Raw genomic sequence first — 20,543 nt, 5'->3', positions numbered from 1 at the left:
ATCCATATTTGTATTTATATTGCACTTAATTGAACTGTGTTTTCTTTTCTCTTCTTTCTACCCACAATCTTGCTGCTGAAGGCTGTAAATTTCCCCAGTGTGGGACAAATAAAGGATATCTTATCTTACTTGTGTCAGCATATAAAATTCCTTTGGCTCTTCGACTACATTCACTGTTTTGCCTCTTTTAGCTTCTTTGGCTCGTTCACCCATTTTGTCAAAATACTTTTGTGTATCAGACAAATATTGTCGTAGATTTTTTTTTCTCCGCAACACATGATAATATACTGTCCACAGTTATTTTTGTAATATTTTTCAAGTATTTGAACCAATGTCACTTTCTAAATTCTTTCGGGTTACCTGTGTTCCTAGGCTTGAGCTATAGGCCCATGAGGAAGAAGTTGTTGGAAACAACAATTACATAGCATTTTCTTTTGTCATTTGTATTAGCAAATGCTCACCCAGCATGGTAGCCTGTTTGAGGAATTTGTAGCTGGTCTCAAAAGTCATTTGCTGCAGAGGGGAGGAATTGGACCTAATGGCATGGCGGTTCAGTGGCTTATATACCCCTTCAAAACACATGTAGTCTGCCACAAGTGACAAATGTCTGGGATCCACCTCGATACCTAGAAGGAGAAAATCGTGAGCTAGAGTGGTTCTGAACTTGTCAGGGGTTGTGCAGTGAGTGGGTATGCATACCATAAACAGCAAAAACATCTTTGATTTCTTTCTCTATGACTTTGAGAGCCACTTCAATCCCGTAGGTGTTCGCCATGACATGGACCTCATTGGAATAGAGCCTGTTAAGATCCAGGATCTAGAGGAGAATACAGTCAAAAAGATGATCACATAAACAGAGCAATCAGATCTTAGGAATTGTAATTGTATGTTGACATCAATTAAAAAAAAAAAAAAAAAAGAGCAACAAAAGGTAAATCAACTTTCGCTTTGAAAATCCCTAAATGTCCTTTAACAAACATGACTGCAATGTATAGCCACAAATATCTTGGAATCACATACGTCACTGTACTCAAACATTTTGTACATGTTGATGCCCTCCGTGTTGAGAACCATCTCTTTTTCTCCAGTCTGAGTTGTGGTCTCACTCAGAAGGCATCGAGTTAGGCCCCTGGTTTCCATGATGATGGCGTCTTGGGCCAGTGTTGACACAACTGACGTCAGGTCGAGGTGCACTTTGTTCACTGGCAAAGCCAGGTCCAACTGTCAACGAGAGTAATACCGAATACCACACGTTTAATGACGTGATGGGTGAATTCATTTTACTGCCACTTCGCACCAAGGTTATTTGTATGGAGGCCTCTAGTTATAAATTGGAGCGGCTCTAACAGAAGAGGAAAGCATGCAGAAATAAGTGTGCTAACAAATACAAGACTGCATTGACCGAATGAAAACTTACTTCACACCAGAGTTCATATTTGAGGTCATAGCAGTAGCCCTCTATTGCGGGATGGCAATTCAGAACGGCGTTCACTCTCATCTGATCGAGAGACTCCTGTCCTCCCCCACTTGGTGGTTGTTTCTTTCGCATCTGCAATTTCACACCCATGGACTCCATTTGGGAGTCCTCCACACTCATCTCCGCATTCTCTTGCGCCTCATCTTCCTCCTCCACATCGTCCTTATCCTCACCTTCGTCTTCGCTATCATAATCGACCTACAGAGGAAGAGAGCAGTGCAGGTGTCAAATGGAAAATAGTCTCTATGAGTTTGACAGTCATTCCTGAATTTATTGTAAATAACCAGCAAGAACTAGCGAAAAGTTTTTTCATGACTGTACAATATGCAAATGCACTCGACTACCGTAATAAACGGAACAAATCAGACTCTTTCAAGAAAAAGAGGCTCTGTAGCCATCTTGATGTTATTGAAGCAAATATGAAAGATTGTAAACAATGGTGCCCTCCAAACAGTGCGCATTAATGCTGATTTTAAAACTATACGGTTTATTTCTTAAAATATTTGACTTTTCTTCATGGGAAAAAAAGATGGATTATTTGTTGAACTTGGTGTTAGAGTCAAAGACTGATGAAGGCTCCTTCAAGAATATTTTCCCCCCAGAAGTGTTCTAACGCTACAATATCGTACGGCACATATGTTCATTTATCCTCTTACTTCCTCTTCTTGCTTGTCTTTTCTCTTGGCATCTGAGGCGTCAGCATCGCCTTCATTCGCCTGGTCATCAACAATTTCTCTCTCTGGCTCTTCCTCCCCGTCTCCCCCCTGACAATAGAAATATGATAACATGAAGAAAAGATAACAGCAAGAATTTCAAAAAAAAGAAAGAAACTAAACATATGATTAATATATATGTCAAGCTATACCCCTTCTATATCAGCCACTTGATTTCCATCATTGTCTTTGTCCTTGAGGGTGGCCCTCCTGGTCTCCACAGCAATAGATGCCAGCTTGGCGCTGCGTTTTTCAATGGCTTTTAGGAGAAGTTCAAAAAATCTGAGGGAAGCGTCATAAACGACGAGGTTAGGTGGTTTTAATTAGAACCGTCTTCAATGGTAAGATATTAATGGTGAACCTCGTTTCCATGTAATGGAGGATCTGTTGGGGTGAGAGCTGTTTATCTCCAGCGTAATGGTCAGGCTGAAGAAAGCTGAAAGTGATTTTGAATGTCCGCATCTTTGACTGAGGGAGACGATCGATGCGCAGTGTCTCTACCACATTGACTTTGTGCAGTACCTGCTCTCACACACAGTTCACAAAGTACAGGAGAAAATAGAAAGGGACAAGTGAAGCCAGCAACAAGACAAACAAATCAACGAATGCAAAAAGGCAACTAAAAAAAAAAACAAGATCCGTTCTTACTTCAGCCAAGCAGACCCTGGTCAGTTTTCTGCGGAGTTTCTGAGCTCTCTTTAATGCCTTCTTGCTGTTCAGCACTGGAACACTCATCATGGGAGTTTTGATGTTGGAGCTGGCCACCATCAGGATCTCTCTCAGTCTGTGACACAGCCAAAGATAACCGTGATCAACTTTTCTTTTAATGCATACATACATTGACTGCAACTGAGAGTCATAACATCCTGACATTACCGAGGTATTCCCAATGTGACATTCATCTCTCCCCTGCCAGCAAAGTGGAAGGTGTTGAGGGTCATTTGGGTAGAGGGCTCACCGATGGACTGAGCTGCCAGCAGACCCACCGCTTCCCCTGGATCACACAGTGACCGTTGCCACTTGTAATGCAACAGCTGTCGAAGTCTGAAAACAAATAATACAGATAACAAGAGCACTGAGACCAAGACAAGAAGCGTGCTTTGCACACACCTCTGGCGGGAGATGAAATGTATGCATCATACGGACAAAAGACCAAATACCTTCAGCACAAAATACGAACGTTTCTTTTGTGAAAACAATTCCTCAACAAACAGAGTACTTTCAAAAGACACCAGTATGTAAAAAACTTAAATGTACAGTATGAAAAGGGTGAGAAATTACAAAGATAGCACTGGTTAAAGTGCTCAACTCTCTCTCTTTCTGGGGTGCCCAAACTTTATAGACCGAAGATCGACGTTACGATCAACCAACCTCCCGCGATCAACCCGTTACCGCACACACACACGCACATTCACACGCACGCCGTGATGAGCAACAGCCTGACACGGAGGCATGTGATGCACTTTTGCAGCCTGTTAACGATTGTAGCTCACACGTACCGTTTTAAAGTGCTTCCCCTCGGCCCTCTAGATTCCTATTCTTTGTCCGTGCCCTCGGTGAATTGTACACGAAACAAACTCTGAATGAGAATAATGATAACGATAAAAGATATAGTGCAAGAGCTCTGATCACAAGCTGCAATTGCAGACTGCTGAGCGCTAACAACTTCCGGCACACGCCACCATAGGTTAAAGATTTACCTGCTTTATTTTATTTTTTAAATACTTTTTGTGAAAATGAGATTGATAGAATGATTAGGGTGTGCAGTGTACATTAACACAAAAAAATATATTACTAACATGCACAGAGACACACAAATGGTTGTTTGCTTTTTTTTCTCCTCTACAACCTTCGCGATTGACTTGGGACCAGTCCGCGATCTACCGGTCGATCGCGATCGACGTAATGGGCACCCCTGCTCTATATGCTTACATATTTGTCTAAGATGATGACACAGATGAGGTGTCCATAATAAGACCGCTCATCGCATTATCACCGTTGTTTACCTGTCCGCATCCAAGCCTTGTTGACATATTGTGTCTCGATTCTGCAAGTATTTCTCGGTGATGTCGTGAAAACTTTCAGAAACAGATCCAAAGCTGAGATCAGGCCTAAACACGCTCAGGCAGGGCTCAGGGCAGCGGGAGGATTTTCTTGTGTATTTTGATTGTCCAGCTTCGTCAAGAGCACGCCACTGTTCTATCAGCTGGAGAAAGATTAACGGTGGCAATGAAAATGTGCAAATAGGATCACGTTTAAGGTGTTAATCCTAAAAACAATGTGACAGGAATACCTTCAGAACAGCTGCATCTCTGCCACACACATTTTGTATTGCGCCTTGTTCAGTCCGCTTTAGTTTGGCCATCTTCTTTTGGGAAAACAATAGGAATGCTCCTGTAACAGATTACAATACAATATGAGGACTGTAGTCAGTAGTGGTAGTGGCATGAAGCGAAATAAGTAACATTTGAAGTGTCGACATAATTTATGCACCTCTGTGAGGACAAGCCACCTCTCTCTTTGCTTTCCAGCGCTGTATGGCTGAAAAATGTTGACTGGCACCTTGAGGGTCCAACTGTGCTAACACCTCATCCAAGCCCTGGGACTTCCGTATTACCTACAGCAACATCAAATTGTTTATTACGTTGCAATTATACAAAGAGTCCCAGCAACTGCTTAATCCAAGCGTGTTTTTCAACATTTCATGAAAATGAGAAAAATAACTCTCAGGTTTTAGCTCTCTACTTAGCAAGTGGAATGCTACGTAATGTGCAAATGTCGTCAAGCACTCGCATTTGGGAAGACCTAAATTATGGAGACATTTAAACAATATTCCAAAACCTCACATATATGCCATTAAGAATGGATTACAAAGTATTTTAGCTACAAAACCTGTGTGTAGTAAAATTTATCCCCGATGGCCATATTGCAGGACAATGGGGCCCATCTACTACATTTTCACTGTGGCAGCCATTTTGGCCAGTGGCATACACTGAGGAGGATGCACTGAATTTGACAAGGCTGCTGTTTTGTTCATTTAGTACTGTCAGAAAATTATTACTAGAGCAGGGGTCCCCAACCGCCGGTCCGCGGACCGGTACCGGTCTGCCGGGCATTTGGTACCGGGCCGCACAGAAAGAACTTGCCTTAATTCTGTTTTATTTATTTCGGAATACGAAAGATGTTTTATTTTGAAAACTTACCGGATTCTCCGTTACATCCGTCTGTGTCCAGCTTGACACACGTCAAGCCACGCTTCTCCGTAACGTGACCAATTAGGCTAAAAACAAACACCGGAGCTCGCAAAATGAGTAAAAAAACTGCTGGAGATCGCAAATGACGGCGGCCTTAAAAGTACGTTCGAGACAACTGGATTAAAGTTATGGCTGAATACTCTGAGATCGCCACAATAGCACTGTTGCTATTTCCGACATCCTACCTGTGTGAGGCGGGGGGGATTATGCAGCAACGGCGACGAAAACAAAATTAAGAAGTAGACTGGACATAAACCACACACTTGAGGTGTCATTGTCTCTCCTATTACCCCGAGATGGGACCGTCTGGTTGCAGAAAATCAAGCTCGGTGCTGTGGTGAGTCGTCATTTTCATGCACTTTGAATTTGCGTTGTATCGTATTTTGAAGGCATTAAACATTGCCATCGCGATCAGAGTGTTGCGGCCAGATTAGACGCTCCTTGTGTTTATTATTATATTTCGAAAACACCACAGTTTTCATGCAGCTCATATACCATATTATTTTGTTGTATTATTTCCGCCACACCTTAAATGCCGGTCCCTGAAAATATTGTCTGACATAAACCGGTCCGTGGGGCAAAAAAGGTTGGGGGCCCCTGTACTAGAGCATGGCCGATTTGCAACAACTGCAGATTCACCTCAAAATTGTCCTCTATGAAGGGAAACTGCCTGGGCTGCAGGAACTGTGTCTTCGGGATATCAAGCCCATCTTCACCATACAGGAACTGGACTACAGATCCATCGCTGTCCCTCACTGTCAGATCATACTGTACTACCAAACCCTCCAGATGCTTTATAACACACCTACAGAGGTAAATAAAAGAATACATGAGATAAAATGAGACGTACAACACCATTAGTGGAACCTTTTTTTTCTTCCATTTCTGCCTCTCACTGGTTGATTTACCTCTGCAGGTATCCTGATCTGGACGTTTTTACAGCAGTATCCACGAGTCCTTCTCTGCCAGCCATGCAATGGAAGAAAAATTCCTGATGGTAGCATGACCACAAAGTTAACAGTAACATTAAATGCAAGCCTGCAGTCATTTTTCCAATCTTCAGTTTAAAAAAAAAAAAAAAAACTAAGCTTGAATACAAACACACACCTGTGGTTTGATGCCTGTGAGGAACCTCCCAGAAACAAAACCCCCAGCACCGGGCGCTGGGTCATACGGCTGGAAGCAGGGTAGTGATTTTCCAGACGGCATGAGTGGAGGTCTACGACCCTCTAACTCAATCTGACCTAGTAGACACGAGATCTGACACATGCACACAAATAATGAAGCTTGCAGGGTCAACCGTTTACGACAGGGGTGTGATCGACTGCAGACTAGTCCCAAGTCGATGGCGAGGGGTGTAAAGGGAAATGGGTGAAAAAAAAAGATTTGCATATCTGTGTGCAAGTTGTAATATTATATATTTTTGTGTTTGTGTACACTGCACCCTAAGCATCCTATCAGTTTCAAGAAGGTAAATAAAATAAATATTTAACAATTTTTTTTCCAGTTTCAAGAAGGTAAATAAAATAAATATTTAACATTAATTTTTTTTTCCCCGATTATACTCATTCAAAGTTTGTTTCTTCTGTAGTTCACCGATAGCACTGGCAAAGAATGGGTATTTGAAGCGCCAGCAGAAGCATTTCAAAAGGGTACACATATATACGATAGTTTCTGCACTGAACACACTGCAACAGTGCATCCCCTGCCTCCGCATCAGGTCTCTACTAAGGTAGGAAGTCATTTCCTTTTCACACACTCTGATACCAACTTTTTCTGTTTTGTTCATGTTAGGGGCGTTCCTGATCTAGGAGGTTATATGAATATTGAGGTAGTGGAAGTCTAATGAATTTCAATCTCATTGAGAAGAGAGGAGCAGGCAAATATACCTGCATGGTGTTGACGGTGGAACCCTTGGCACCTGACTGGACCATCAGTTGGAGGTTATTGTCGGGGAAAGACGTGTGGAGGCCAACTGGCATACACACCTACAAGGGACAAGATAGACTCATCGGAATTAAAGATCCCTGCAATACACACTTCAAACTGAGTTTGGCGGTTTATTCACAACTCCCACATATTTGCAGTTTGTCACAGCTATTTTCTTTTAGGGGAAAATAGTCTCCATTATTCATTGACAATGTCATTTATGTACCATGGGTTCATGATGGTGTACATGCTAAGTGCATGATGTTGATGCTACATGATCCGATTCCGTTTAAGTGCTTTGCCGTCATCTTGTGTCATCAATACGAAATTAGAAACCTTTTGGGGAATTATTTGCAGATTTGTAGCGGTGTTTGGTCACTATGCACCACAAATTTTGGGTATTCATTACTGTTCTTCTACATTGTCGACGACTAAAGTACTATACACATTGATACTACCAACTAGCACTGATGATTAGCTAAGCTTGGAAGAGTATGGACAACTCGCATCAAGTAAAATATTTACAAAACACCGACTTACTATAGGTTTCCAGCTATAGCATTTACTGTTTGTGTGTAGCACGTATTTATCCCCACAGGCCATGTTGGAGCACAACGGGGCCCACGAACTACAACTTTAATGTCGCAGCCATTTTGGCCAGTAGCACCCACTGGGAAGGGTGTACTGAATTTGACAAAGCTGCAATAGTTGATAATGTGGCGGCTATGATCTTGTCCTTGATTGCATACCCGTGACTGCGGCACTGCTGACTATGGAAGTGTGACATAACAGCATGTTTTAGATCTTTCACTCCTCCAACACACCATAACCAAATGACCAGCTCACCAGCAAGCTTTGTAGAAGCCTGATAACAACCCTGATCAATTGAACCAGCTGTGTTGGAGGAGGGAAACATCTAACACATGCAGGATGGTGGCCCTCGAGGACGTGATTTGGATACCCCTGTCTTGGAGTCTTCTGTTTTGAATCTGATGATAAGTTACGTTGTTGAACTAAAACAACAGTAAACAAAAAAAAAAAAAAGTGGTTATACCATGAACAGTTTAAAAGTTGATACGTTACCTTGTTAATGTCATTGTTCACTTGGTTGGCGACTTCTTTGAATTTGTGGTCAGCCATGCTAAAATCTCGCTGGTCTGGGTTGAGATGAGCATCCTGCCAACGGCTCTTGGCCTCTGCCTCATCCACGTCAGGGGGGAGGTTGAATGCTGCCTGGAGGGCCTAAGAAATGAATAGAAGGATGATTACCATGTCAAAACTGAAATGTCTCCCCGAGAAGGACTGTTGTTGTTACCATTCTTTGAAACACATTCTGTATTAGGCTAAAGCTAGAGTAAGCTTTCACATTTAGTGTTTGTGTGGAGTACATATTTATGCCCAGAGGCCATGATGGAGCACAACGGGGCCCACAAACTCCATCTTCACTGTTGCAGACATTTTGGCCAGTAGCACCCACCGCGGAGGATCCACTGAATTTGACAAGGCTGCGGTATTTTGCACTGCTCTGTTTGCAGTTTGACCGATGAGAGTAAAGATGTTGACCTTTTGAAGCAAACAAGAACGATGAGGAGTAGCTGCTTGAACTCACCCTTGTGCCGATTTTCAGTGATTCTTGGATAATCCTTTTCCTCTTTTTGTTGGCACCAGGTTTCACAAGAATGTCCTCAACGCCTCATAGAAAAAAAAACATAGCGGAGGTAAACATTTTGAAATACTGTATCTCTGTGGGAAAAGAAAACATGACTTAATTTACCCAGCGTGAATCCTCGATATAACTGAAGGTAAGCAGTAAAGAGCCTGGCCAGACAGCTGAGCAGTTTGCCGCTGGTCTCCCCTCCATAAAGTTCATAGCAGCAATGGACCAGACCATATGCAGAGGAGCCGTAGTGAGCTTTGTCCAGAACGCCCACTAACAATTCACCCTGACGGATAACCACCTAACAAGGACAATACATTTTTAAAGTAAACTGTTCAATCTCATTTTCATAACTTGCTGCCATGATTAAATTCCTGAAAGCAACAAAAACAGGTGTGTGTATGTGTGTATCCACCTGTGAGTCACACATGGTGTCAGGTTGATATCCTGGAGTCGCTCGTGGGGGAACTTGGATCCATGATTTACCGGGGATTTTTGATTTCCCGACCAGATTTAAAGGCACAGCCTTTTCTGGAATAACATTGAGCAGCAGGGTGGACACCACCTATAAAAGGGCAAGGCAATGTTTACCTTCGCTTTACATGATCACTTCATAGCCATTAAACTAACCAAGATTTCTTTCCCCCGTTGCACAGAAATGTGGTGTAATCTTAGTTAAAAAGTCAAGGATCACAGATGTCACACTACCTGCTTCCCTGTCCAGAGTTTCTGTGGCTTGAGCAATGCAGGTCGGAGCAGTTTGACTCGGCCTGGTTTGTCAGTCAGTCCTCTGTACACAAGCTCAGTGTACTGATCTCTTGTGAAGAAACAGCCTCGAATTGTCATGCGTGCACCGGAAACCATGTGATCCTGGATCAAGCCAGCCAGGGGCTTTCCATCCTGATGAAACAAAGAACAAACTAGTGATAAGTATGTAATGCAATGTATGTATGTTCTAACCTGCCACACGTTTTTGAAATGTAGGAGGAAACTGGAGTAACCGGAGAAAACCGACACAGGCACGGGGAGAACATTCAAACACCGCACATGAAGGCCAGGGCCGAAATCAAACCCTGTGTCTCTGCACCATGAGGCATATGTGCTAACTAGTTGCCCACCGTGCCAGTCTGTAAAAGATTAACTATCTGAAACATTCAAGTGTGATGAATATGACGGGTGGGGGCAGTACCTTTTCACAGCATTGTAAATCAATCAACATGAGAGCAATTGTTTGCTTTTGCAACTGTCAAGGTGTACTAAATGCATGCATGCATTCATCTACCTTTGGCACAAGGTACTGTTGGTGTGTACTGACTAACGTGTAGGCCTCAGCTCGACCAAGCTCACTCTGAGGGAAGTGGGCATTCATCTCATCTCCATCAAAGTCTGCATTGTAAGCTTTGCAGTTAGCATAGTGGAGCCTCAGGACCTGTTGCACAAAACAAGTAAACCAGTCTAAATTAATAATGTAATTGAGTCCTATGGTTGACAGTGATTAAAACTGTTCACTAAATAGATATACAGACCTTCTCTCCTGGCAAAATGCGTGCGCAGTGAGCCTGTATTGACGGTCGGTGCAACGTTGGCTGTCTGTTCAACAACAAGACATCTCCGTCCTTAATATGACGGTTCACCTTGAGAAAACAAAGACAGACCACCAATTGACGATGGTATGACAGCTTGCACGGGATGCTTAATTTTATGTCTAAATAAAGCCACGTTCAGGTCGTGGATTGTCCAACACAATGAGCGTCGCATAGAAATTCCTTTTCACTGACTCACTAATTTCATTGGCATCCTGTGTGGACCTGGACAGGGCGTGAGCAGCTGCTTAGCAACCGCTTCTCTTTGTGCAAAGTTACTTGGTGACAAGATGGTTCTCCTGCCATCTTCGCTAATGACCATAGTGGCGCCTGGGTGGACATTTGGCCCATTCAGGACAGCCTGACGAAGCTCCTTCACATTCCACGGCGTGACAGGCTGTGGGTAGGTCAGCTTTGTTGCAAACACCTACACAGACATGAGAAACTGGTCAACAAATTTGTACTCCTTTTTTCATCGAGCACATCAGGTTTTCATAATAGTAATAATAATTACTATTATAGAATATTTAATATATTTAGTGGAATGTTGGGTTTTTTTTCTGGAATGTCATCGCTCTAAATGACATAGCATGCGATATCTGTATTGTGCAAGGTTTTTAGAGGTAATATTGAAAAACAAAAAACTAAAATATCTCCAAAACATGATGTGCTCGAAAAAAGTAAAGACACTTTTGTAATCAGCTTTAAAAATACTTAGGGACACATACGCAATCTCTGATTAAAATTTGCTATTGACCAGTAATGACAGTCATGAAGAAACTCAACGGTACTATTTACTTGTGACTATTTTCCACCAAAAGTGCATTTATTTATGGGGGTATATTTTTAAAAAATGATTGACTCAAACATACCATTGGAATTCCAATCTCATTGGTTCCGATGTACATATCTGGACAGATGACAGATCTTGCAGCATAATCAACTCTTTTGCCCATCATGTGTTTACGGAATAATCCATCCTTTTTTTCCAGGATCTACAAAGGAAAAAACAGGACACATAAAAAGTCAGTAACACGACATTAAAAAATTTGAAATGACGACGTAGTCAGCCCACTCTTCTTTCAGGGTGACAGGAAAGCATTGTCACACAAATAATCAATTGTTCACCTGAGCAATCATGTAATTATACAGTGAATTATTAAAATTAGTCATTGACATTAAAAGCTAGAACAGGTGGAAATTGTTCAGGGTATCAGATCTGTGCTGCTTGAGATTGGATCACATTTCGTATGCTTTATAACCCTCCATCCATCCATTATTTGAACCGCTTGAGCCTCGTGAGGTTCGCAGGCGTGCTGGGGCCTATCCCAGCTGCCTTCAAGCAGTAGGCGGGGTTACTGCATGAAACTGCATATAAGACAAGAGCTCCTGAGAAAAACATCAAACCCTCAATTTAATGAGATTGATGAAACCCTGATCTATGCCCTGCGAGGCGGACATGCCAATCAGGCGCCCATCGCGCCGCTGGCTTTATAACCAAGACAGAATATAGAATATTGTCAATAGTAATCACAATAATTGCATTTATTATTACAATATCAAATTTGTTGCGATTTATTCATGAATTACGGGACCATACAAGTTTATTTGGCTTCCCTTGTTGTAATTGTGATCAATGACAAACTGTTTGGGTGAATGATCATTTTCATTATTACTAAAAGAATAAAATAACTAAATGAAAATATTATTATCTGCACTCTACTGTTATTATAGTAAATACCACTATCCCTCAAGTAGCGGGTTCGGGCAGATATTTATTATTGTACAGTGAAACTCCTCTACAACGAAATCATGTTTGCAGCAAGAAATTTTTCACAACAGGGGGTTTTTCACTGTAGCAAATTTGATCTCAGATGTAAGCACACACACACCCACACACACAAACGTATGTGTACACGCACACACAAACGTTTGTGTACTCTATTTTTATTCCAATAGTACATAAGTATGAGCACACACTTATTTGACACTTCATATTGTCAGTGTAGAAAGAAAAAAAGGGAAAGAAATTGCGAAATTTACGATCAGCATTCACTTTCACTTACATCAATTTCTTGGAAAATGTCTTTTATTTTGCTTGCTCCGTCTTTCATTTTGATCACTTTTACCCTCTCTTCCAGCATCAGAGCTCTTCTTGTCTTAGCTGCTTGACATCAAAAGGTCCGTTTTGTAGCCATTTTAGCAATGCAACGTCCATCCTCGTCTGAATCTAACAATAACAAATACTTCCTGGCATGCAATGAACTTTTAAGCCAGCCACGGGGCGCTTCGTAGTCCTCGATGGCCATAGTTAGCATGATAACAAGTAAAGCATTCGAGGAAACGTTCGTTTATTTGAATGTCCGTCGAGCCACTGGAGCGCTAATGAGAGAGAAGCGCTCCAGTTAGCGTAAGGTTTTTAGCCTTCGAGAGCTAACTATGGCCATCGAGGACTACGAAGCGCCCCGTGGCTGGCTTAAAAGTTCATTGCATGCCAGGAAGTATTTGTTATTGTTAGATTCAGACGAGGATGGACGTTGCATTGCTAAAATGGCTACAAAACGGACCTTTTGATGTCAAGCAGCTAAGACAAGAAGAGCTCTGATGCTGGAAGAGAGGGTAAAAGTGATCAAAATGAAAGACGGAGCAAGCAAAATAAAAGACATTTTCCAAGAAATTGATGTAAGTGAAAGTGAATGCTGATCGTAAATTTCGCAATTTCTTTCCCTTTTTTTCTTTCTACACTGACAATATGAAGTGTCAAATAAGTGTGTGCTCATACTTATGTACTATTGGAATAAAAATAGAGTACACAAACGTTTGTGTGTGCGTGTACACATACGTTTGTGTGTGTGGGTGTGTGTGTGCTTACATCTGAGATCAAATTTGCTACAGTGAAAAACCCCCTGTTGTGAAAAATTTCTTGCTGCAAACATGATTTCGTTGTAGAGGAGTTTCACTGTAAATGACAGACTTAAGACAGTTTATATTTAGGTCGGTGATGTTTGGTTTCTTTTGCACAATGTACCTGTCTGATTCCTGGGTACTTTTCCGGCATAATTTTGTCCATGTCACTGTCAAAGACAATATTGATGTGGGTCTGAAGGCGAATCCACATGTTGTAAAGTTTATCCGTTAATGTCGTTCCAGGAATCTCTGCGAGAAAAGATCGGTCTGCCGCTTCAGCTGCCTGGGACTGATAAAATAAGGCAAAGGCAAAATGAAAATGTGTCATTTTTTCTTCAATTTAAACATATAGACAAAATCTTACCTCATCTTCCTCAGTATCTTTCTCAGCAGCCATGAGAGAAAGCAGTTTTCTTACGATTGTACTGTCCTTCATGACGGCTTGCATGTTGACCGTCTGACCGTTGGTAAACATTTGGTCACCCAGTCGATTGATTGGCCGATACCTGTAGAAAAAAGAAAGACTTTATAGTCACACATCTTGAAGCAAAACCATGCACAGATTTTTGTGAAAGTGGATGTGTTGTACCTAGAAGGTGGAACCACCATCAGCTCCAGAAAGAAGAGATCCGGAGAAAAACCTTTCTCCTCTCCATCTGATCCGGAGTTGACCACCAACCCAGAAAATAGACACCTCAGGAAGAAGCCTGGAGAGAAAAGAGAGATGAGTGATATCGGTAAAACCATTCAATCTCCCATCTCCGCTGGCTAAGTCTTGTGGAACGCCAAGACATGGGCACATAATGACAATAGCTGGCAAATTGAAATTATTTCAAATGCCCTTTATCTAGTCTAGCCCCCTCAAAAACACTCACCTTCATTCTTCCACAGTTTGTTGATGTGTTCTCTGGCAGTACTAGCAGTCAAGTACGCTCTGTCTCCAGTCATCAGCTCCCCTATAAAAAAGTACAATCAAAATATTGGTATCTATGTTAATGTCTTCCTTTTTCTGGGACATTTATCCTGTTCAGGGAAGGGGGGTGGAGATAACAGCAGTCATCGAATCAATCCTGTGTTCTTCCATCACGGTTTGGTTTGGCCAATATTTGGCCAATAAAGATGATTCTGATTCTGATAATGCCAGATAGCACTCATCATTCATGAAAAAAAAGCAAACCAAATATGGCTTTCAACTCTGAGCCTTTTATCTGACCGAACGCACAAAATTAAAAGGGTAGAAAGTAGAATACTGCACGAGACTTAACGATTATAAGAAAAAGATGAAAAAGACTGACCATCGGGTTTGAGAATGCTTTGCGTGTCAGGGGGCAGCGTGACAATCAGCTTACTGTTGTGCTCACGTCGGATGGTGAACCGCTTGCTCCTGTTTGCACACAGTGTTTCATTAACATGTAAGTAATGCAGCACAAATCCCGACACAATGACAATTTAAAAATTCATTGATTCCAATTGGAAGGGAAAACATCTCCAGCAAAGTCATGCATTATTATGTACCCAATTCCAATGAAGTTGGGACCTTGTGTTAAACATAAATACGCTTTTTGGAACATGTTGCAGCCATAAAATTCTAACTTAATGAATATTTGCAAAAAACGAAGTTTATCAGTTTTGAACATAAAATATCTGGTCTTTGTCGTGTATTCAATTAAATATAGCTTGAACATGATTTGCAACTCATCGTATTCTGTTTCTATTTATGTTTCACACAACGTCCCAACTTCATTGGAATTGGGATTGTAATTACAAAAATAATTTAAAAGGGGGAATAATAAGAGACTCTGATGTTCTTATAATAATGGTCCAAGACAAGAGTTGGTTATGGTAAGCCTTTGATGTAGTATTACCTGCAATTGGGACATTTCCGACTTTGCATGTGAATTTTCCAGAAATCATTTATTAAACTGGCTTTTCTTTCGACAAGGTGTTTTATCTGTTGAGGGAAAAAATGGTTATACATGAATGAAAAAAAGGACAAAGGAGTAGATCCAAATTGGTTAGGTTGTTATTCGTGTGAATATTCATTTATCACAATTACATGTTCATCATCCACCCAAAATAATATACTGTATAAATCTATATGTAGAGAGTGAATGTTTTTACTGACCGGCTTGCTGTTTCCTGAGATTTCAGATGTGACAACTGAATCTGTGAACTCTTTTAACTTCGCTGCAATATCGTCACCAGTGGGTTTTCCTTTCTCCTCCAGAAACTAGCATAACCATATTCACAAAAAAACAACAAAAACAACAACAACAAAAAACACCAGTGGTATCGTGGTCAGTTTTGTGAAATCGTACACCAAGAAAAACCTAGAATTTATTCATATTACAATACATATTTGAATAATAATCCATGCATTGTTTAGTGTTGTCTGCAGGATATCTGGATGAAATGTACAGTATGTATTGATTTAAAATGTATCCTATTTGTGATTCATGAAGGTGAAATTCAACACGTTGTTATAATATATTATAAATGTTAAGCTTAAACCTCACCTGGCTGAAAACTTCCTCTATCTGGTAAACCTGCTGTAAGGCTCCATAGTCCAGTAATTTCAGTTGGTTCAACAGTAGGTGGATGGCTGCCCGTGGACATGTTAACATTTGGCATGTCAGACACGACCCACGAATCAACAGGTAGAGTTTCTGAAAATGAGCAAAAACACAAGAAGAAAATAGAAAGGATTTATTTTATGAAGCCTTCACAAGACAAATTTCCAGCAACGGCAGTGTGTAAAAGTGCAAGTGGCAACTGTGTGTGTGTGCATGATTCTTACGTCAAAAAATAGTGGGTTGTAAACAGGAAGAGGTAGCTCTACATGTCCCAGGTGTCCTGGACAGTGGCTGAAGTCCTGGCAGCAAGTTGAACATGTCTAATGGAACAAAAATAAACAAACAAATAAATAAAAAGCAAGCCTAGCATTTCAAAGATAATTGTCGCCACTGTCATTCATACCTACAACAACATTATTGGCTGACGTTTGGTCATTTTTGTTGTAAATAATATGAATGACAGCCATGAACACACACCTACCTCTTTGTTGTCTGCTGGTCCCAGGGCCAAGTCATAGAGGCTATTTGGGAGCGTATTCCCAACACCATCAAGCATCCTTGAGTTGGTGATCGTCTTTACGCTCAACTTCCTAGACAAGACCAGAATATCCAACTTACTCACAACATATGTTTGACTGCACTTGATTTCGTTACACTTTATATCAATATAAATTTAAATGCTAAATTTCAAATGTGACATTCAAAGGAAGTGGCGAAAGTTCCTTCCTAAAAATAACGTGGTAATTTAAATTTAAAAATGGTGAATGACATGTTGTGAGGTGGCTCAATAGATTAAAAAAACAACAACAATTACAGTATTTAGTTAACATTAACTTTTGAACTTCAATTTTAGCACGAAGCCAAAAGCTAACAAGCTAACCTGATCTCTTCGGCAGAGTACATGCCAAAAGACATGCCCTCCAATCGCCGCCATGGCACTTCTTTTCTAAAGAGCATATTTGATGATTAAACCGATTTGGGAAAGTTTACAACTAGAAAATCATTCCGATGTTTTCTGACCACATGCGACATGAGGTCAGGGTACTGCTTTCTCCCACGTGCCTCGTAGGACCCACGAACTCTCCAAAGTAGGTGGGGGCCGCACATATAGGATATAATTTAAGACATGTAATTTTAAATCAACAAAAAAATAGATGTAAAAAATAGAAATAATATACTTGAAATTAAATTGTCAATACCAGCGCCGTATTCCAAAAACAAACAAACAAACAAAAACCTTCATTTTGACAACCCCGCGATGAAGCCTCCATGGTTTCTTCCTGCGAGACGTCTTTGCGTTGAGCGCAACATGGCGGCGTCCGGGTGGCAAGTAGGAAAGTACATGTACAAAAACAATCGAATTTTGTTGACCAACCTCGAGAAAGTGTTGTTTCATAGGTAAGATAAATTCCACGTTTGTGTCTCTGCAAGACTGTTGCTACACAGACGAGTTTATTCGTTTTTCTTTTCTTTTTATTTACGGCTAGCATCCTTGGGCAGGAGGTCATCATGCCACTGTAATTCACTGCAGGCTGTCAAAATAAATCCATTTTCTGTACCGTATATCCTTATTATGATTGTGAAGTCATCAATCGATGAAGCGCCTTCTTAGAATAAATACCTATTTATATTTATTAATTGTTTGTACGTATATATGTAGGCCACAGAATGTTTACATTTCAAAGGTTTTATAATTGCTTTATTTATTTTCTTTTAAAAGGAATTTTGTTGCGAGCTCAGCTTTACGCCAACAAGCTGTAGAAACCAACAAAGGCAAGTAGAAAGGGGGTATTTTTTCACATTTTCATGTTAATATTTTATATCTCATTACAAGTAATAAAACGGCCTTTAACAATGTTGGATGCAAATGTTATTCTAAATGGAGCTGACACAACTTATATTTGTTATCTATTTATCTTACAGTTATTTGAATTGAATGTGTGTAGATTTTGTCTTTCTGTCCTTGTTTTTAATTTACCTTTTTTGTGTGTGTTTTAAGTTTTACCTTTTATTTGTATTTGTGTTTTAAGTTTTCAATTGTTTAAATAAATCCACAACACATTTCTGTATTTTGTTGTAGGAGACTCCTCAGAGACAATCACCGTACCCAGAAAGAAAGTATGGTATGTGTTTGTACCTTTATTTTATAGGGAAGACATATACAGTATCTATATCATCAGAGTTTGAATTTTAATAGCTAACTAATAACATTTTCTGACAGATTTTTTCCCTCAGTCATTCATTTTTTTTAATCACTACATTATGTAGTACGTATTCAGTTTCTTCACAATTCTCTGTCCAATTTATCTTAAAATCCCATTCAGTGCGTTGTAGATTTGTTCATGGGAGCTGGCATCTTGGAGGTGAAAAACCTAATTAACTTTTTGCTGCTGTATGAATTATCTACAATTAGAGGGTGCTACAAATTTGCTGGCCCTTGAATGAGTGCTTGCTTCGGCCACTTTTGCCTAGCGTCCCCTAGCTGACGAGAAGTGGCATTTAAACAAATGTTGAATTTGAAGCTGAAGATGCAGAATACTTGAATTTGAAATTGAAGCTGAAATGGACACTGAATTTAGAATTTTTGAAGCTGAAACGTGTACCTTTTTGATGGAAAAAATTCAGTTGAAGAAATTTGGTAGAGAAGTAATTCAGTGCAAATGGTTCAAATTCAAACTGGTAGTGCAGGTGTACTTCCATAATTATACAGTTGCAAGAAATAGTATGTGAACTCTTTGGAATGACATAAATTTTTGCATGAATTGACTGCAGAATGTGTTCTGACTTCTGATGTTCTTCAAAGTCATATAATAACAATATAATAATAACAATAATATAATAATAAAGTCTGTTTAAAGTAATACCACAAAAACAATTACTGCATTTTCATGTTTTTATTTCTTTGTGAGGTATGTGTTTTAAGAACATAAAGTGAATGTTGATTATTTCAATTTAATATTTTAATTTGACTCCAAACGGTTCACATACAGTCGATTTTCTAACAGCTTTAATGACCACATTTATTTTTATATGTCATATAATTTGAAATAATAACTGCTGTTTTATTTTTTTCACTGGAAAAAAAGGAGCAAAGAATCAGTATTGGAGGCCTTGGCTGTGACCGTGCGCAGGGTGAGTTCCCCTATTGTTTCTTTCTGTGTCTATTCATTCATATTTGCTAAGTACAGCTGTGGCAGAATGATTTGGAATGCTGGCGCAGCAAGACACTCAAACAAACTTGCTCCTCGGGCAAAAAAGTCAACCCTGCTTTTAGTCTGCTCTTCACGAGTGTGATTGTGTTCCGTGGAGTGCAATTTTTTTGGTGAAGTTAGTTACAAGAAAGACAGTGATTCTTCTATATTTCACATTCCAAATGTTAACATAAATGTTTCTTTTCTTTCCACCAGGACCATACAGCTTATCCCTACCAATTCCAGGATGATCCTTACCTCTCCCCGAGGAATGCTGCTGAGTTTGTGCGAAACATTTACACTCTTACACAAACCTTCACTGTTTTTGTTTTTGTTCAACCTCTGATCGGTCTTTGACGTCATCACACTTTTGGTCTCGACCATACTTTTGTCTACCTTAAAGGTGTATTTCTTCACTGATAAAACAACATAAATGTTTTCAATTTTATCTCAGAGGACAATGTACCCTACAACATCTGAATATTCACTGTCTCTCTCTGTCGCTATCTCTTTTACTCTCTCGCTCTGCCTTGCAGAAGCTGTACTCTCTCTCTCAAGAGTCTGGCAGATCTGCAGCTAAATACTTTGTCAATAATCACCCAAAGTTCTTCACCAAAGATTTTGCTGAACCGCATATACCTGTAAGAGACACACATAGTACAATTACTATAGACTTGTGTCTATAGTAATGAAAAGTAAAATATTATAATACTGGATTGTCAGTGTAAATGGAATGAATGTGTTTACTTCGTGTATGTAGTGTCTGATGCCAGATACGATATCACTGCGCCTTGAAGAAGTAAGCGAAGAGGCACTGAAGGAAAGGATCAACTTGAGAAAAGTTAAGGCTGCTGTCGACATGTACGATCAACTGCTGCAAGCCGGTAAGTGCAATATGCATAGAATCAATAGCAATGGATATCTTCTAGACCAGTGATTCTAAACCTGGGTTCAGTCGAACCCCAGGGGTTCGGTGAATCGGTCTCAGGGGTTCGACGGAGCCTCTGACGTTTAGGTTAAGACACACCGACTCAAGATGTCAATTAGTTGTGACACGCCCGCTTGGCCATCACTGGCTACAGATGATCACATGACATTGCTTGTCCATTCAGTGCTGTGGGAAATTTCGTTTGCTTCATACTCAACAAGTGACTGACGTACTAGTACGTCATACAATTTTAAAATACTTATGCATTGTCATTTTATTGACCTTTTTCTGTTTTTAATAAATGCGTTTTTAATATCGTGAATTTGTTTTA

The 20,543-nt window shown here is 40.3% G+C and overlaps 2 protein-coding genes across 3 annotated transcripts in view; one reads left to right on the top strand and one right to left on the bottom strand.

Annotated features, from left to right (window-relative positions):
* polr1a (RNA polymerase I subunit A) overlaps nt 1–17,177 on the bottom strand; it is an 18,659-nt gene extending 1,482 nt beyond the window's left edge. The window contains exons 1-36 of the mRNA XM_019869765.1: nt 16,974–17,177; nt 16,575–16,683; nt 16,318–16,413; nt 16,037–16,186; nt 15,646–15,750; nt 15,386–15,471; nt 14,816–14,904; nt 14,396–14,476; nt 14,110–14,227; nt 13,885–14,026; nt 13,642–13,809; nt 11,486–11,608; nt 10,813–11,040; nt 10,557–10,664; nt 10,313–10,459; nt 9,739–9,930; nt 9,446–9,595; nt 9,148–9,331; nt 8,983–9,065; nt 8,457–8,615; nt 7,334–7,432; nt 6,552–6,704; nt 6,353–6,435; nt 6,084–6,249; nt 4,684–4,807; nt 4,484–4,584; nt 4,197–4,396; nt 3,067–3,234; nt 2,839–2,974; nt 2,552–2,712; nt 2,343–2,472; nt 2,134–2,241; nt 1,418–1,675; nt 1,021–1,221; nt 700–817; nt 462–626 (exon numbers count right to left, since the gene is read on the bottom strand). Coding sequence (XP_019725324.1) covers nt 462–626; nt 700–817; nt 1,021–1,221; nt 1,418–1,675; nt 2,134–2,241; nt 2,343–2,472; nt 2,552–2,712; nt 2,839–2,974; nt 3,067–3,234; nt 4,197–4,396; nt 4,484–4,584; nt 4,684–4,807; nt 6,084–6,249; nt 6,353–6,435; nt 6,552–6,704; nt 7,334–7,432; nt 8,457–8,615; nt 8,983–9,065; nt 9,148–9,331; nt 9,446–9,595; nt 9,739–9,930; nt 10,313–10,459; nt 10,557–10,664; nt 10,813–11,040; nt 11,486–11,608; nt 13,642–13,809; nt 13,885–14,026; nt 14,110–14,227; nt 14,396–14,476; nt 14,816–14,904; nt 15,386–15,471; nt 15,646–15,750; nt 16,037–16,186; nt 16,318–16,413; nt 16,575–16,683; nt 16,974–17,050 — 4,966 coding nt within the window. The 5' untranslated portion in view covers nt 17,051–17,177. The remainder of the gene's footprint in view (nt 1–461; nt 627–699; nt 818–1,020; nt 1,222–1,417; nt 1,676–2,133; nt 2,242–2,342; nt 2,473–2,551; nt 2,713–2,838; nt 2,975–3,066; nt 3,235–4,196; nt 4,397–4,483; nt 4,585–4,683; nt 4,808–6,083; nt 6,250–6,352; nt 6,436–6,551; nt 6,705–7,333; nt 7,433–8,456; nt 8,616–8,982; nt 9,066–9,147; nt 9,332–9,445; nt 9,596–9,738; nt 9,931–10,312; nt 10,460–10,556; nt 10,665–10,812; nt 11,041–11,485; nt 11,609–13,641; nt 13,810–13,884; nt 14,027–14,109; nt 14,228–14,395; nt 14,477–14,815; nt 14,905–15,385; nt 15,472–15,645; nt 15,751–16,036; nt 16,187–16,317; nt 16,414–16,574; nt 16,684–16,973) is intronic.
* Nucleotides 17,178–17,363: 186 nt separating this feature from the next.
* ptcd3 (pentatricopeptide repeat domain 3) overlaps nt 17,364–20,543 on the top strand; it is a 10,257-nt gene continuing 7,077 nt past the window's right edge. The window contains exons 1-7 of one of the 2 annotated variants that reach the window (XM_019869781.1): nt 17,364–17,491; nt 17,814–17,866; nt 18,177–18,216; nt 19,180–19,225; nt 19,501–19,569; nt 19,821–19,925; nt 20,045–20,168. In XM_019869781.1, coding sequence (XP_019725340.1) covers nt 17,403–17,491; nt 17,814–17,866; nt 18,177–18,216; nt 19,180–19,225; nt 19,501–19,569; nt 19,821–19,925; nt 20,045–20,168 — 526 coding nt within the window. In that variant the 5' untranslated portion in view covers nt 17,364–17,402. Of the gene's footprint in view, nt 17,492–17,813; nt 17,867–18,173; nt 18,217–19,179; nt 19,226–19,500; nt 19,570–19,820; nt 19,926–20,044; nt 20,169–20,543 lie in introns of both variants that reach the window. The other variant, XM_019869779.1, reaches the window with a different exon arrangement.

The sequence above is a fragment of the Hippocampus comes genome, unplaced genomic scaffold (genome assembly GCF_001891065.2).
Source record: "Hippocampus comes isolate QL1 unplaced genomic scaffold, H_comes_QL1_v1.1 scaffold9, whole genome shotgun sequence".
In the NCBI taxonomy this organism is placed as follows: domain Eukaryota; kingdom Metazoa; phylum Chordata; class Actinopteri; order Syngnathiformes; family Syngnathidae; genus Hippocampus; species Hippocampus comes.
Note: the sequence above shows the minus strand (reverse complement) of the source record. Positions and strands in the feature narration are given on the sequence as shown.